Below are 15,935 nucleotides of genomic sequence, written 5' to 3' on the forward strand. Positions count from 1 at the left end.
AGGATGTGGAGGCGGCGCTCCGATGTGTGTGCCATCAACATCCTTCCTCGTGGGCGTCCCACCTCCCATGGGTCGAATACGCCCACAACACTCTTGTGTGCTCTGCCACAGGTCTGTCCCCGTTCAACGCGGCCTGTGGTTATCAACCCCCCTTGTTTCCTTCCCAGGAGGGCGAGGTTGCCATTCCCTCGGTCCATACCCACCTCCGCCAGGCTCGCAGGGTTTGGCAGGACGCCAGGAAGGCCCTGTGCCGCACCATGGTCCGCAACAAGCGACTCGCGGACAGGCACCGGATCCCGGCACCATCCTACCAACCGGGACAGAGAGTTTGGCTCTCCACTCGGGACCTGCAGTTGGCGGGGAGTTCCAAGAAGCTGGGGCCTCGGTTTGTCGGCCCATTTGAAGTCGACGCAGTGATCAACCCGGTGGCAGTTCGGCTCAACCTGCCACCCACACTCAAGGTGCACCCAGTTTTCCACACGTCCTTGCTCAAGCCTGTCTCTGCCAGCCCATTGTGCCCGCCGGCCGCACCCCCGCCGCCTCCCCGGGTCGTAGGTGGGCAGCCTGTCTACACGGTGAGGGCCATTCTGGACTCTCGAAAGCGTGGCAGGGGGATGCAGTATATGGTCGACTGGGAGGGGTACAGTCCCGAGGACCGCCAGTGTATTCCCCGCTCCTGGATTTTGGACCAGTCACTCGTCCGTTCCATGCATAGAATCCTTCTCCACTGGGTGGTCCGCCTGGGCGCGTTCGTTAGTGGGGGGGTACTGTCATGATTGGGGTCAGCTGTTTCTGTTTTCCATTTGCAGTCACCGGGGAAACAGCTGGAGGGCGGAGCCTGCCAAACACACCTGCTGCTCATCAGCCCGTCAGGCCAGGATAAAGGCCTGGCAGAAGCAGCAAGGAGTGTCGGGTTATTACTCCGTGACGCTGCTCACTTGACCCGACTGGTAGCGCGTATTCAAGAATCAACTGCTGATCCCTATGACTTGCTTTTTGTCTGCCCTCGAGCGTGAGTTTTGTGTTTGCTTTTTGTCCGCCCTCGAGCGTGATTTTGTGTTTGCTTTTTGTCCGCCCTCGAGCGTGATTTTTGTGTTGGTACGTTTTGGTGGATTAAAACTATGTTATCCACATCCCTGCCGTGGCTCTCCTACTTTCCTGCATTTGGGTCCTCCACTCACACACCGTGACAGGAGGAGTATGGTTGACCAACTGTATTGAGACATCATTGTGACAAATGGGGGCATAGTCATGTGACTCTGGGAGGTAACGTTGGAGGACAAAGAGAATATTACCCACAGATGGGGGTGGGGGCTTCACAGTTGAGAATCAAAGATGGCGCGGGTGGCTATTACTCTCCTGTCCACGAATTCATGAATAAATCTACAAGAAAATGCCTGAATTCACTGATCTCATTGTATGCTTTATTAATCAATGGTAAGAATATCCATTCCTTCACTGGCCAAGCCCTTTCTCAGACACTTTCGAAAACATGTTTTGCAAAGCAGGGAAAACTGTAGTAAAAACAAGGAAGAGTTCCCAGGCTAATCCCGCCCTTTATTTACAAATTGTTGGGCACCTGGATTCGTACAACAGTTCAGGACAACAACATATCCTTATATAAGAGGTTACATGAGGACATTCCAAACCATGTTTTTTTTCCCTTCAGACACCCAAAGGTGACAAAGGAAGACATGACTTGAGGTAAGAAAAACTCCACCCTTCCCTTCCACAAAGAAACTGGATTGTGTAGGGTGCGCATACTTTACTATAAAGGAAAGATAAAAGCTGATAGCTGCAGTCAGAATAAAACAGTCAGGGCTCTTCGTACTCATCTGGGGATTGGTAGAGCATGCATGATGTAGAAAAAACTTTAATATTATTAATATTATAAATACGGCACAATGCACCTTCAAAAAGGCATCGAAATTTTAATCACAAGAAGTGCTGCCACCTGTTTTGAAAGATGAGCTCATATGTTTTGTTTGAGTTACATTATAAGTAAACAGGCTGAATGAAGCGTTCGTTGCCATCTGCAGAAAAACATTCCCACACAAAAATCATAAAATTGCTAGACTATATCTGAATGTGGAAGTCAAACCCAACAAGGCCTGAAGGTTAAAAACTTGTTTGTAGAAGGAAGACGGAAGTGTGTGTGTGTGTGTGTGTGTGTGTGTGTGCGTGCGTGCGTGTGTGTGTGTGTCCAACCTTCCATAGAATTCACATTCCACACTAAAAATCTGAAAACCTGACAGGAAAGCTGCCTGTTGCTGTTTAGACCTTGACAAAGTGCTTGAAGCCTTGCATGGCCTCCACTTTCTGCTTCTGAAGAACTTTGCTCTGCTGGACCACATTCTGCTGCTGGATCATCAGATTCTAAAAACACACACACGGTGTCACATGGAGTGGAGAGATGCATGATTAGACCTTCAAAGAGCCAATCACACAGATTAGCTGCACTTTTTTTTGGAGCTGCTCACTAACGATTTGTCAAAGAGTTTTTTTCCCTATTTATTGATGTATCAGATTTTGGGGGAAAACAACATTATATCAAATGTCTATCTTTTTATTGTAGAAAAACAGGACATTGTTTGAAATTGCCAGTGCAGAAAATGCCTCAATTGTGGTTGAGTTACTGGTTTGTTATGTAACATGTTGCAGTGTTAAGTAGCAGTCGAGATGTCCCATTCACAGTACTGACAAATTCATCCATAGAATGTCAATTGCGTTATATGAGTTGGACCGAATCAAATCAACTGAAATCTAATTGAATCATAAGCACACTTAATTTAACCCTTCTTGAATTGTATCGCATCCCATGCATCTAGATGTACAAACTGTCTTTTATTGGAGAGAGGACCACCCTTAATACTTAATCCTAAATGGATTCCTGCCCTTCCGCGGGCTGACCAATCCGGGCCCTCAGCCACTTGTGCCTGGCCCCAGGTGTGATTAATTACCCCATTAGTGTGGGTGTATTTAGTTCCCGGGTGGTGATCAGTCGGCGTGGGATCATTGCCGCTTGTCACGGTAACCCCCGGAGTCTTGTCTGTCACGTTGGTTTTGTAGCGTTTCAGTTCCTTGTTTATTTTATGCTAACCAGTTCCTCGGTTAGTGTTTTCTGTAAAATAAAGCACGCCAGTCTCGCCCGCACTCCCGCTGTGGTTCTCCTGCCTCCCTGCATTTTGGGTCCTCCACTCCACACGCCGACAGACACCATTCCGCTCCGTGGACGCACCGTAACAATAATGTTTTTTCCCCCCTTCTTTGTGATCAAAGTGGTCTGTACTTTCAAGTCAAGGAGTCCCAAAAGAAAATGGTACAAAAGTCTCAGCTCTAGTCACATGCCTCATGTATTGTTTCGTGTGTTTGTGTGTATGTGTGCTCGCACATTGAGCTTCTCCTCCTGCTCCTTCATTTGCTCCACTTCCATCTGCCGCTGCTGCAGGACTGACGACAACTGCTGAGAACACTCCCGAGTCATCTTCTGCCTGCACACATGCACACCAGCACCACATCATTGAGCCAGGTAGAGCACAAGAGGTGTGTTGGACGATGCATGACGTCATGCAGGTATACCATACAGTACCTTTGCTTGTGGTAGTTGTTCCATTTTCTGCTGCCCTCCGTTCATGTAAATCTTGGTCAGACTTTCCAGACGCTTGCGCTTGGTGAACATCAACTTGTTTATGTCGGCTGTGCGCGCGCGCACACACACGACGGAAGCACACACATTTTTGGATGATGGACAATGTTGTCCACAATGACATTTCACACCTAGGTGAACCTGCGGGACGGAATGATTCCCTCACCTTTGACAACATTGCAAACCTTAGGTGGATGGTGTGGGTACCTTTGCAAAATAGTCATGTCATTTAAATTGATTTGATGTTGTAAATTTGTTGCAAATATTCTGCAATGGAAACTTCAAACAATGTCCTGTTTTTCTACAAAAAAAAAAAGAAGCTGGTTTGCTATTATTATCTGTAGATGTTTTTTGTTAACCTTTTAAATGAACAAAACTCACTAAATATAGTGTTGGGTCTGTGAAAACTAACCTTTCCCTGGTCGCTTTTGTCCCAACAACAAAATAGTTGCCCCAATAATATCGATGTTTGATGGACACAAACACAGAGGAGCAGTAACCGAGCCAAGCAGCCTGTTCCCACCAGAACCTTCCAATGCAGCTTTTTTTGTTAAAGCGTCAAAGCTTTTTGCTTAAGATAAATAAATAATAACAAACTTTCAATACATTTAACAAATAAGAATTGGTTTGTTTTGCGTCTTATAAGTAATAATAATTATCATTTTAACATGGCTCCAAACATGTTGATTTTTCACATTACGGACCCTTTAACTCCACTAAGTGGGCAAAACTTAAGTACAAGATAGAAACTATAAACTATGTTGATTAATAGTTCTATTGTCAAATCATCAAAAAAAAAAGTTTAATTATACTAAAGCTAGTCCCAGTAGTACTGTCAAAGTTAAAGCATTAACTAATTAATTCCCCAAAAATATTGTATTAATCACACTATTAATTTTGACCACAGATTCGCCATTATCTTGACAGCGGATGGTTACTTAACCGTGGAGAACCCAAGAACCCTTTTCTTCTTTGGAAAATTATGAATTATAGATTTAATGACTGCTATAAATTCACTGAACACCAAAATATGTTTTTTCAATTAATTCCCTAATTTAGGATTAGGGCGAAATTTGACCCTTTGGGATTTAGGGGTATCATTTCGAAAAATAAGAATAACAAAAACTGTGAGTAAACTATTTAGAATTTAAGAAAATAATCAATCAAATACGCAGCTACATTGAACAATATAATTTTTTTGTTTTATTTGTTGCATTTTAGCCATCTTGTCACCACCACTCTGGCTCATGTAAGTGCAATATTCATCCACTAGATGGCCCCATGCAAAAGTGGCACTCTGGACTTTTGAAGTTAAATTTGTAAAAAAAAAAAAAAAAGGTCTTTGTTATTTGAGTAGCAGAATTTATTGGGGTCAAATTTGACCCCGTGGGTTCTCCGGGGTTAAAGGTAGCACAGATTGTGTTTGAGCAATAAACATAACTACATGCCTACAAGCATTTAATAAATGTTTGTGTATGACATTCTGAATATTTGTTCGTGTCAAACTACTGGTGTATTTTTTTATTTTATTTTAAATTATGCAAGTAATTAACTGATTAAAAAATGAGGATGAGAGAGTGCAGTGGATCAAAAAATGTTGAAGACGTCCTCATAACATTCAATGTCGAAACAATAAACAACAGGTGCTCTTCAAATTTGACGAGCAAAAAATGTTCATAAAAAAAAGCAGTTTTAATTAAGCAATCAATCGTGATTAATCCAAATTCTAAGATGTGATTTATCTGATTTTAAAAAATTAGTTGGGGAGAGCTCTACTAATAAGTTGGAGGTTTGTTAAACTAGTTGCTCTAACTTTAATTCATAAACCGATAATTTAAAAAAAATTGTTTAAATCGCTTAAACTCTTAACTACTCTGAATAGCTAACAAGTTGATTAAAGTTAGAAAAAAATACATAAAATAGATATTCTTTCACTCTGGTATTATTGTAAAATAAGTTAGAAATAACTAAAAGAGGAATATTTTGGATATTTATTAACAATTTAGAAATAATATAAATGATTAAAACTACATAGGAATCACTCTCAAATGAATTTCACAGTACAGAGCTGCTACAACTCAAAAGTTCCTTAAATCGATCTTACATCCAAGATTGAGTAACTCAAGCAAAGAAATAAAAAGCGGATAGCATAAGTAATTAAAAGAAAAGATAAACTGTATAGACCTACTACTTTTAGGAGAAGACACATTTAGTCATTCGCTTATAAGGTAAAAATAATCCATTCCTCAAAAATAGAAAAAGTTAAAATCCATAGATGAGGGCAAAAAAGCTTTGAAGTGAATTAGCTTGTTTTAGGTGGAGTTGTCGAGTGGCCAACCTCACTTAAATCTATGATAAATCCTATAATTCCTAAGGCTTCCTCTTTCTACTTTAGTTCCTTAAATTTGGATAGTTTCAATAAAAGACCTGTACTTCTCCTTTCAACCCTGCACTTTTACACAGCTGCATTTTGGAGACAGAAATGGTCTTTTACCAAAGCACCTAACGCTGTCAAGTTTGCCTCTGTGAGACAAGAGTTGGGAAAAAGCCCCAAATTTCTGCAAACTGAGCAGAGAACTGGATTTTTCTGGAATAATCCAGCTCCCTGTGCAGCGAGCTTGTGTACTTTCCCTACTGTAACTCTTAAAGAAGTCAACTATTATTCATTATCCGTTTGCATTTAATCACTCAAAGTTTCACACAAATGCCCTTTTACATTGTCAGTGTTGTGACTAATTCTGTAGCCATACAAATGTGTCATAAAATATCACACTAAAATAATGGTCATGTTTGTAAATATGTGATTAAACTGAGATAAATGTATTTGCACACGTCATCACCTTTTAGCCTCACTAGTTAATGACAGGTCTCCTATTTAATGACAAATTAACAAGAACAATCATGTTTCATTCCCAACTCATAAATATTAGTGTGAGCCTAAATTCACGGGGATATTATCATTCTTAACGAATGAGCGCAAGCTGTTACTGGTGCCTGTAATCTACTGTGCACAACTGCCTATGAAACTTGGGGCCTTGTATAAAACAGCAGACTAAGGACCCAACCAGAAGCATATATAGAACTCAATATATCAGCAAACAAAAATACCGTATATTGATTAAATATGTGTACGTATTGATTAAGTATGTGTATTTATCAAATAATTATTAAATATGACTATGTGAAGCATGGCATGCCTTATATGTGGTTCAGTTACTGTACTCATTTAACTAACAACCAATTTGTGTTTTTTTTTTTTTCAGGAAAGCTCAGTATTGTTCATTCGATTTGACATCATCATTGCTCTACTTTTTTCTTTTTTAATTTATAAATAAATAATTAATTTAATTTTTTTTAATTTTAAATACAATTTTTTTTAATACATACATATATATATATATATATTTTTTTTTTTTATTTGTATGTGCGTGCGTGCGTGTATTCATCAGTTCACCTAAAGCCTATTAAAAAAAATCCCATACTAATAATATAATATAATAATTAATTGCCAAATGCAGAAACATCAATGTAAGTTATCACGATGTAGTGGCTCTCGCTAACAGACAGAATTAAGTAACCAGAATTAGATTAGAGAAAAATTCTATATACGTAGACCATGTTTCTATAAATTTTGATATTTGGTTTTTATTTGAGGCAGATATTTTTTCCATTAAAATGTGATTAATGAGGAGGTTAGACCATTGGTCGATATTCAGAGTTTGTTTATTTTTCCAGTTAACAAGAATTGTTTTTTTAGCGATAGTAAGGGCTACAAGTGTAGATTGAAATTGTTTATGTGGTAAGTCAGTTGTTGTTAGGTCACCTAGCAAACACAAGTTTGGAGATAAAGGTATCCTACAGTCCAAAATAGCGGAAAGTTTTTCTAAGACTTTAGTCCAGAAATACATAACCGGAGGACATAACCATAAAGCATGAACATAAGTGTCTGTAGTGTTTTGTAAACATTGGAGACAAATGTCGGAGTCTGAGAGTCCAATTTGTGTTCTAATGTGGGTGCTGGTTCTACTTTGTTTAGTAAACTCTAGCTTCAACCCAATACAATTCAAATATACAATCACATCTTAAACATGACTTTATGTGACATAACCACGGCTCATCCATTACATCAAAATGTTTCAATATACTTGTGGTACATTTTTAGAAATATATATATATATATATATATATATATATATATATATATATATATATATATATATATATATATATATATATATATATATATATATATATATATATATATACATATACACACACACACACACACACATAGTGCCATTTTAAATACAAATTCAATTTCAAAATAGGGTAACTCAAGACACATACATACAATACAAGTACACAAATCATTCATTCATTCAGCGGGAGACATGATTTTAGCACCATTTTAAATGTAAATTCATAAGTGAGATCATATCAAGTTTCATTAATCACTGCTATTCTCACCAGCACACTTGTGCCTCTTAGCTTTAGCCTTACTTGGGAATCTTTGACAACAAACTGAGCAGGCAAAGGGTTTCTCTCCAGGATGGGTTCTTGTGTGTTGTATTAAGTTTCCCTTGTCAGAGAAACTTTGACCACAAATTGAGCAGGCAAAAGGCTTCTCTCCAGTGTGGGTTCTTGCGTGTATTTTTAAGCTTCCCTTCTGAGAAAAATTCTGCTCACAAACTGAGCAGGTAAAAGGCTTCTCTCCAGTGTGGGTTCTTGTGTGTATTTTTAAGTGTCCCTTGCGAACAAAATTTTGACCACAAACTGAGCACGTAAAAGGCTTCTCTCCAGTGTGGGTTCTTGTGTGTTTCATTAAGTTTCCCTTCTCAGAGAAACTTTGACCACAATCTGAGCAGGCAAAAGGCTTCTCACCAGTGTGGGTTCTTGTGTGTGTTTTTAAGCTTCCTTTCTGAGAAAATTTTTGACCACAAACTGAGCACGTAAAAGGTTTGTCACCAGTGTGGATTCTTGTGTGTCTTTTTAAGATTCCCATCCGAGCAAAATTTTGACCACAAAATGAACAGTTAAAAGGTTTGTCACCAGTGTGGCCAATCACGTGCTTTCTTAATTGATACTTGCAGCCAAAAGTTTTTCCACAGTGAGAACATTTCCAAGGTTTGCTGTCAGACTGTTCATAGTCATCAGTGTGAGGAGATTGTAAAGTGTCTTCATCATCTGACATTGGAGCTAACCAGCTGTCTGGTTGTGATCCTCCACGGTGGTCATCATCACTTTCTGTTGTTATTTGTTGTCTTGAGCTGTTGCTAGGAGGCTCTGCCCCTTTGTTCTCGTCATATTGACATTCATCTTCAGTCTTTAAATTGACACCAGTCACGGGCAACTCTGTGAAATTCTCCTCCTCTTTAATGTATGGTGGCAGCTGCTCCTCTTTTTTTATGTTGGGCTGCAGTGGCTGCTCCTCTTCTTTAACATGAAGAGCCTCCATGTCCTCCTCCTCTTTTACGCCAGGGAACTCTGGCTCCTCCCGTTCAGGACAAAGATATTTTTCACTGACGTCTGCAGGACACAAGATAAATATATTTTGTTAAAAAGGGTGAGAAAGTATCATTCATTATTCTCAGTTTTTCATTCAAATCTTGCGGTTTTATGTCAACGTAGTCTGCCTTCTATGTAAGTAATGAAATCTATTCAAATAAAAAAAAAAACACTGATAACAAAATTAGTAGTAATTTTGAGCCCTATTACTGTGTAGATCTCAGAAATCAGTGATGGAAAAGTGCAAATACAAGTAAATGACGTCATGGCTGAAGTCAGCAGTTAGTGTGCTCAGCCATTCGTACGTGTACTAACAGGCTAGCTGTCAGCTTATTTTCAGTCTAGAATACGTATTAATTGTAGTACAACTGTTCTGTTCATAGTTACTGGCTCTCCGCCTTAACGCGGTTCTGACCAGACTACTGTGAAAAGTCACACTTATTTTGGGTCCTTCCTGGCTCTGCATTTCACATGAGCGATTAGCACGCTGAGCGACTGCCCGTGTGGAGGCTGAAACCGCTACTTTTAGTAGTTTATTTGTTACCACGGAGCACAGGATCTGCATTCTGCACCCCGCAGTTTGTTGCTGCTACAGCATACAGACTTATTATTAACCTGACCGTTCTGCCGCAGAGCAAATTAGCTTAGCGCCTCGCGTTCACAACGGGTCAAGCAGCCGCAAAACAACAAAGTACCTCCGGGTGCCTCGTCGACAGCGTGACATATACGCGGCTTTTTTTTTTTTAAAACATTTTGGAGCTGGCTAGTGTATGTGTGAACTTGAGGGATGAGAGCACTTAAAAAAACACAGCTTTGACGATCTCAAAACCGCAGTGTCTGAGATCGCAATTTCGGTCTCGAAACGAGTCCAAACTATAACATATATCTTAAATTTTACATTACAAGTAAATGATGGCTCAAATACAATTGGAAATCAACATCTAGCATTAGCGTGCAGTTCAGTATGTATCGTAGCGTTGCAAAGAAAACAAAGAAGTGAGAGATGAGCAGACAAATGACATGTGCCATGTCAAATTTTATTTTAGTTTATGCCAATGGCCGCTAAAAAAAAGAAAAGAAAAAATGATGGCCATGGTTTGGACAATATATCACTAGATGTTGACAAGATTGTGACTGTATGCTGTGCACTAACCAACCTGAGCCCGAGTGTTGTTGTGCCACATCAATAATACAACTGCTTTCTGTATTGTTTCTCCTATGTAAGAAATTAAATTTTGTTAGTCCTTTTACTCATCAGTTGTCTTTTTACTAAACTTATTTGCACTTGTTGTATGCACTTGTTTCAGGGAAAAAAAAAGATCAATTAATGTTGCAAAAGTAAAAATGAAACTTAATAAATAAAAAGGAATAACAGTATTGCAGCATTTAGGTGCATGCAAGCTAAAAAAGTACAACAATCTGAAATGTTTCGCGCTTCAAGGTACGTAAACATGAAAATATGCAGCAACCATCGGAAATGGTTCTAGCTTTAAGATATATAAACATTAAAATGTGCAACAATGTGAAATGTTTCTTAGCTTTAAGGTGTGTATACTGCACATGAAAATGTGTAATTACAACAATCCCTAATTGTAGGAATATTGAAAAATGTACATACTCACAGCACTTATTTTATATGTACCTCTCATAAATCAACTTGAAAATGTGCAATAACAGAAAAGGTCATTATTTTAGGCAGGTGATGCATTGACATCTATCGACATGAAGGACAAAACCAAGTCACGCTGGGTGCTGGGGCATGTTTTAGCCCCACTCAACTGAAGTGGAATCACTGAATCTGACAGTCATGGTTGTCACATGCGATCATGTCATCTAGTTCCTCTTGCCCACGACGACGTACGCAAAAATGTAAGTCCGGGTTGCTGCTCCAATCTGTATTGGGAATTTCATACGGTTCCAAACCATTTATAACACGTATTTTTGCAAGGTATCGGTCCCAGGTTACGTCTACGTTCGCTGCTACATGTAACATGGAGAATGCTGACGTCAGCTGATGTCGCGATGACACTGTAAATGCGCCCTATTATTTTACTGTGTACGCTGTACACAAGGGATATTTTTTATATTGATGTTTTGATCATTTATATTTTTAACGCTAAATAGTTGTGCTAAGCAATGGAGAGAAAGAAGTGTACAAACCTGGTATGTGCAGCACAACTCGAGGCTCTTCGCAAACACCGTTCAGCAGTTGAAGATGTTGCTCGTTTTCTTCTTTTACTCCAAAGAGTTCCTCCTCGTACTTTGATGTCGTTCTCGCATACATTTTAGCACAATAATGCCAACAATGTCACACTTGGTCTCTTCTTGACGTGTTATGTGCTTCTCTTTGTTAGCGGCTAGCGAGCTAAACTAAGGTAACTAGGCCGAGAAGAATAAACGTGCAACGAGACAAGTTTATCCACACGTTGATTTAAAAGATGTTGCAGTCCTTCAAAGTAGCGAAGGGCATCCTTTGTGGAGGCTGCAGTCGGTTCAGCACAAAATCGGAAAGAATGATTTAGCAGAGGGCATAGCGGAAAATCGGATGAATTTCAAAATAAAAGGAAGCGGAAGTTCGATCGATTTCAAAAATAAAATTAAGCTTAACGCTCATGCGTACATCCATTAACGGAAGCTCTCGATCTTGAACGAAAGCGCCAGCAGAAAACTTAGTTATACAACAGCGAAATATAGTCACACATAGTTGTATATTTATATTTAAATGTGTGTATGACATTCAGAATATTTCTTCATGTCAAACTACGGGTGTATTTTTTAAATTTTAAATTATGCAAGTATTCAACTGATTAAAAAATGAGAACGAGAGTGTGCAGTGGATCAAAAAATGTTGAAGACGTTTGTAAATATGTGATTAAACTGAGATAAATGTATTTACACACGTCATCACCTTTTAGTCTCACTAGTTAATGACTAATTAACAAGAATAATCATTTTTCATTCCTAACTCATAAACCTTAGTGCAGAGGTGGGCAATCTCGGTCCTCGAGGGCCGGAGCCCTGCAGGTTTTGTAGGTTTCTCACTTCCAACACAAGCTGATTCCAATCAACAGGATCGTTATCAGGCTTATGCAGAGCTTGCTGATGAGCTGATCATATATCAGCTGTGTTGGAGAAGGGCAACACGCAAAACCTGCAGGACTGCGGCCCTCGATGCCCACCTCTGCTGTAGCGTGTTCCTCACTCTAATAAGTCATTCAAGCAGCATGAACTCTAACAATACTATTGTTAAGTATCAAGACATTTCTTACACTCCAGTTGAGGTTAACTGTAAATCTAAACACACAAAATGAAGAAAATTCCACACAGTAGGCCTGAGATTTAGCCAGCCAGGCTTAAGAGCCAGCTGGGCTCCTAACTACGAAAATTGAGGTAGCCCGACAATTTTTCAGATAGCCTGACACGTCGATAGGAAATATGGACCTTTTTTTAAGTCGTATCATAAAAAATTTAAAATAATGAGAGAGAGAGAGAGAGAGAGAGAGAGAGAGAGAGAGAGAGAGAGAGAGAGAGAGAGAGAGAGAGAGAGAGAGAGAGAGAGAGAGAGAGAGAGAGAGAGAGAGAGAGAGAGAGAGAGAGAGAGAGAGAGAGAGAGAGAGAGAGAGAGAGAGAGAGAGCAAGAGAGCATAGATTTATGAAAAAATAAATACAAATAAACGAATGAAACAAGCCAGAGCAAAAATGATTGTTCTTGAAAATAATTTGACCCTTTAGGTAAAAATGTTTTCACATATCCAGCAAGGAACACTTAATTTCACTTAACTAGACAGACATACTCCGTGAATGGACTGAGGACGACACGCTCACTCGTCTTGCAGGAGAGGAGGGGTCGAGGTGGATCAAACTATTTTCAATCAAATAGGTGGTGTACTGTATTTTTGTTGTTTAAATATTACTTTTAAACTCTATGGTTTATATATATTATAGCTATAAGTTTCTAGCTTGTTAAAAAGAACACACAGTAAAATATATCTATATAGATATAGTCTAAAATTTTGGGGGTGCTTTTCACTTTGGGGGTGCACCGCCAAAAATGGGCTAAATACGCGTCTGTAGATCAGTAAATATTTATATGTGCTGCTTTCCTGTTTTATTTCCAGAATACAGTTTAACGGAGAACTGGCCTCTGATCCATATGATTCTGACTATGTGCCACCCAGACGCGTATTTAGCCATCTGCAGGTCGTGCACCCACTGGTTTGTAAACTGCACATGTCAGGCTAGAGATTTATCATTTTTAAACTGTTCGGAGGTGGTGCTGCTGGTTCATTTCATGTCTGGATGACAGCTTGGCCGCCTCGGCTTATGATTTTTGATTAATTGTGTCTTAATGCTTGTGTTTTGTTATGTAATGTATGTATATAAATGTGTCTTGATTAATTATGTCTTACAAGAACTATCCGACTAACTGCCCTATCCGATCTAATGCGCACGTAGGCTTTGAGGTAGCTACCACAGAGGCCAAAGCCTCAGATGAAATTAGTACAAACTGTGAGAGTAAACTGATGCACTTATTAAGTTAACACTAAGGAGGTAGAGGAGATGGAGTCAAGTTTAACAGATGGTCAGCTAAAGTTGGTTTACACGGCAAGATTTTAAAATTGTCGGCCGACTTTCAAACTGTGAGAGACCCCACGCGTGAAGAGAAAAAAATCACGGAAATAACAGTTGTGTGTGCTGTGCAGCCACGCTGCACAATCACACACCACACTAGTGATGGGATGTAATGTGCCGAGGGTTCGTAGCGTGTGTCGAGTAATCCAGGAAGACATTTCTGAAGCGCGTGTCGAGGTGTGATTCATTCCGGGCAAATGACGTCACCGATGACATATGACACTTCATGGGTTCAGGAAGTGGTTCGACTTTGGCAGAGTTTCACACAGCATATAAAGCGCAATTATGCAGGTAAATATGGTGCAAAAGTAACTTGTACCTGTAAAAAAATTTTTTTGTTGTTGTATTAAAACAAAAATTGTGACTGAAGAAAAAAGGATACATTTGTATCTGTAAAAGTCGTGATTTGTACCTATTAAAAAAAAATGTACCTGTAAAAAAAAAATTGTATCTGTAAAAAAAAAATTGTATCTGTAAAAAAAAAATTGTACATTTGTATCTGTAAAAGTCGTGATTTGTACCTGTAGATATGACAACTTGTAGTCAAAGAAGTCGCTACTAGGTGTCACAAGTGTTTTTTCTGCTGCTGTCTAGTCACTTGACTTTTGCACCAAATCTCTCGCTACAGATGGTGCAAAACTGATTTGTACTTGTAGAGCTCCGTGATTTGTACTCGTAGAAGAAGAGGTTGATCTCAAATGACGCCACGTTTTTATCATTAATATGCACAAGCCCAAAATTCCAAACAGAGTAGCCACACCAGTTTACGCGTCATTTTGGAAAAATAGGACGTCCCAGGCGTGAAAATTTCAACATGGTTCAATATACAAACACCGTGTGGAACAGCTTAAATGTTGGTTGACATGCAGAGCACTCAAAGTGGGCAGAAAGAAAGAAGTTTTAGTATCAAGGTAAGATTTATTGTACGCTCATAGTTCGTAATCCGGTGCTAGCTAGCTCATTTCATGTTGTTAATTACAAGTACAATTGTTTTTTTACAGATAGAATTGTTTTTTTTTTACAGGTACAAATCACGACTTGTACAGATACAAATTTATACTTTTTTCTACAGGTACAATTTTTTTTTAATACAACTAAAACATTTTTTTACAGGTACAAGTTACTTTTGCACCATATTTACCTCCATACGCAATGCTTCTCCGCTAAAGTTGTGTGTCAGTAAATTTTTGAGCGTCGCAAATTTGCTTCTTTTTTTTTTGTTTTGCCGGCAGCTGAAAAAAACCCAACTTATCCTCGGTTTGGCAACACTAATGAAATGACGCGTTACTTTGAAAATTCACGTAATTTGTATTGCAAGGTGAAGTGCTTGTTGTGCGCTAAGCAATTGAAGTACAACAATCAGATTTGTTAACTATTCATCTATCATAACAACTATCAGTACTCATAAATACAATCCCCATCAATTCAGTATCCATAAGCACAGTCCCCATTACCTCAGTTTACATGCAATCAATGCCTCATTATTAGGGGCCGAGCAGCTACTGCAGTGCGAGGGCCCTATTTTTTCGTTCTTCTTCTTTGTAAACAATCTCATTTTTGGGGACCTAAATATTTACGAAAACTCAACAAACGTTGCACACTCCTCGGGTTCGGCGAAAAATGTTATATTATGAAGTTGACATAACAACATAGCAACATATAGCGCCCCCTAGCGTGGAAAAATATGCACCAATCCCAGCACGTTTGACCGAGGGCTACAAAAATTGGCAGGCACGTGAATCGAGACACACAAAAAAGTCAGTGGAAGCTATATCCTAAAATGTACAGGAAGTGAGCTATGAATTTTTGAATGTCCAATTTTGGCCCATTTTTGCACATTCACTGTGATCATTTTTTTTGCCCATTTGCCAACAGTTTTCATCCGATTTACTTCTAACTTGGCATGTATCATCCCAAGACCTGGGACAACAACTGGGGGAAACCAATTTGAGGGAAAGCTTCGAGTGTTCAAAAAGTTTCACTTGCCCATCACTATGTTTCAACAAATCGAAAATAATGCAATGCAGACATAATAAAGCCACAAAAATGAGGAATAAACTATGTTTACTGACTTATTTTTCACTGTCGGTGAGGCTCCTGTCCACTTTTGCCTTCATGAAGTACAGTTGTGTGTGCGCAAATACCCCGTTGC

General features: G+C 39.2%; 2 protein-coding genes across 2 annotated transcripts; both read right to left on the reverse strand.

The window, feature by feature from the left end:
* Nucleotides 1-2,274: 2,274 nt before the first annotated feature.
* Nucleotides 2,275-3,870, reverse strand: LOC144038805 (synaptonemal complex protein 3-like). The gene is made up of 4 exons (XM_077551549.1): nt 3,813-3,870; nt 3,585-3,696; nt 3,392-3,491; nt 2,275-2,376 (listed from the first exon to the last, which is right to left on the reverse strand). Exons 1-4 carry the CDS (start codon nt 3,868-3,870, stop codon nt 2,275-2,277), a joined length of 372 nt encoding a protein of 123 aa, XP_077407675.1.
* Nucleotides 3,871-7,922: 4,052 nt separating this feature from the next.
* Nucleotides 7,923-12,111, reverse strand: LOC144037928 (uncharacterized). The gene is made up of 2 exons (XM_077549815.1): nt 11,312-12,111; nt 7,923-9,172 (listed from the first exon to the last, which is right to left on the reverse strand). Exons 1-2 carry the CDS (start codon nt 11,433-11,435, stop codon nt 8,094-8,096), a joined length of 1,203 nt encoding a protein of 400 aa, XP_077405941.1. The 5' UTR covers nt 11,436-12,111; the 3' UTR covers nt 7,923-8,093.
* Nucleotides 12,112-15,935: the final 3,824 nt, after the last annotated feature.

The sequence above is a fragment of the Vanacampus margaritifer genome, chromosome 18, assembly GCF_051991255.1.
Source record: "Vanacampus margaritifer isolate UIUO_Vmar chromosome 18, RoL_Vmar_1.0, whole genome shotgun sequence".
In the NCBI taxonomy this organism is placed as follows: domain Eukaryota; kingdom Metazoa; phylum Chordata; class Actinopteri; order Syngnathiformes; family Syngnathidae; genus Vanacampus; species Vanacampus margaritifer.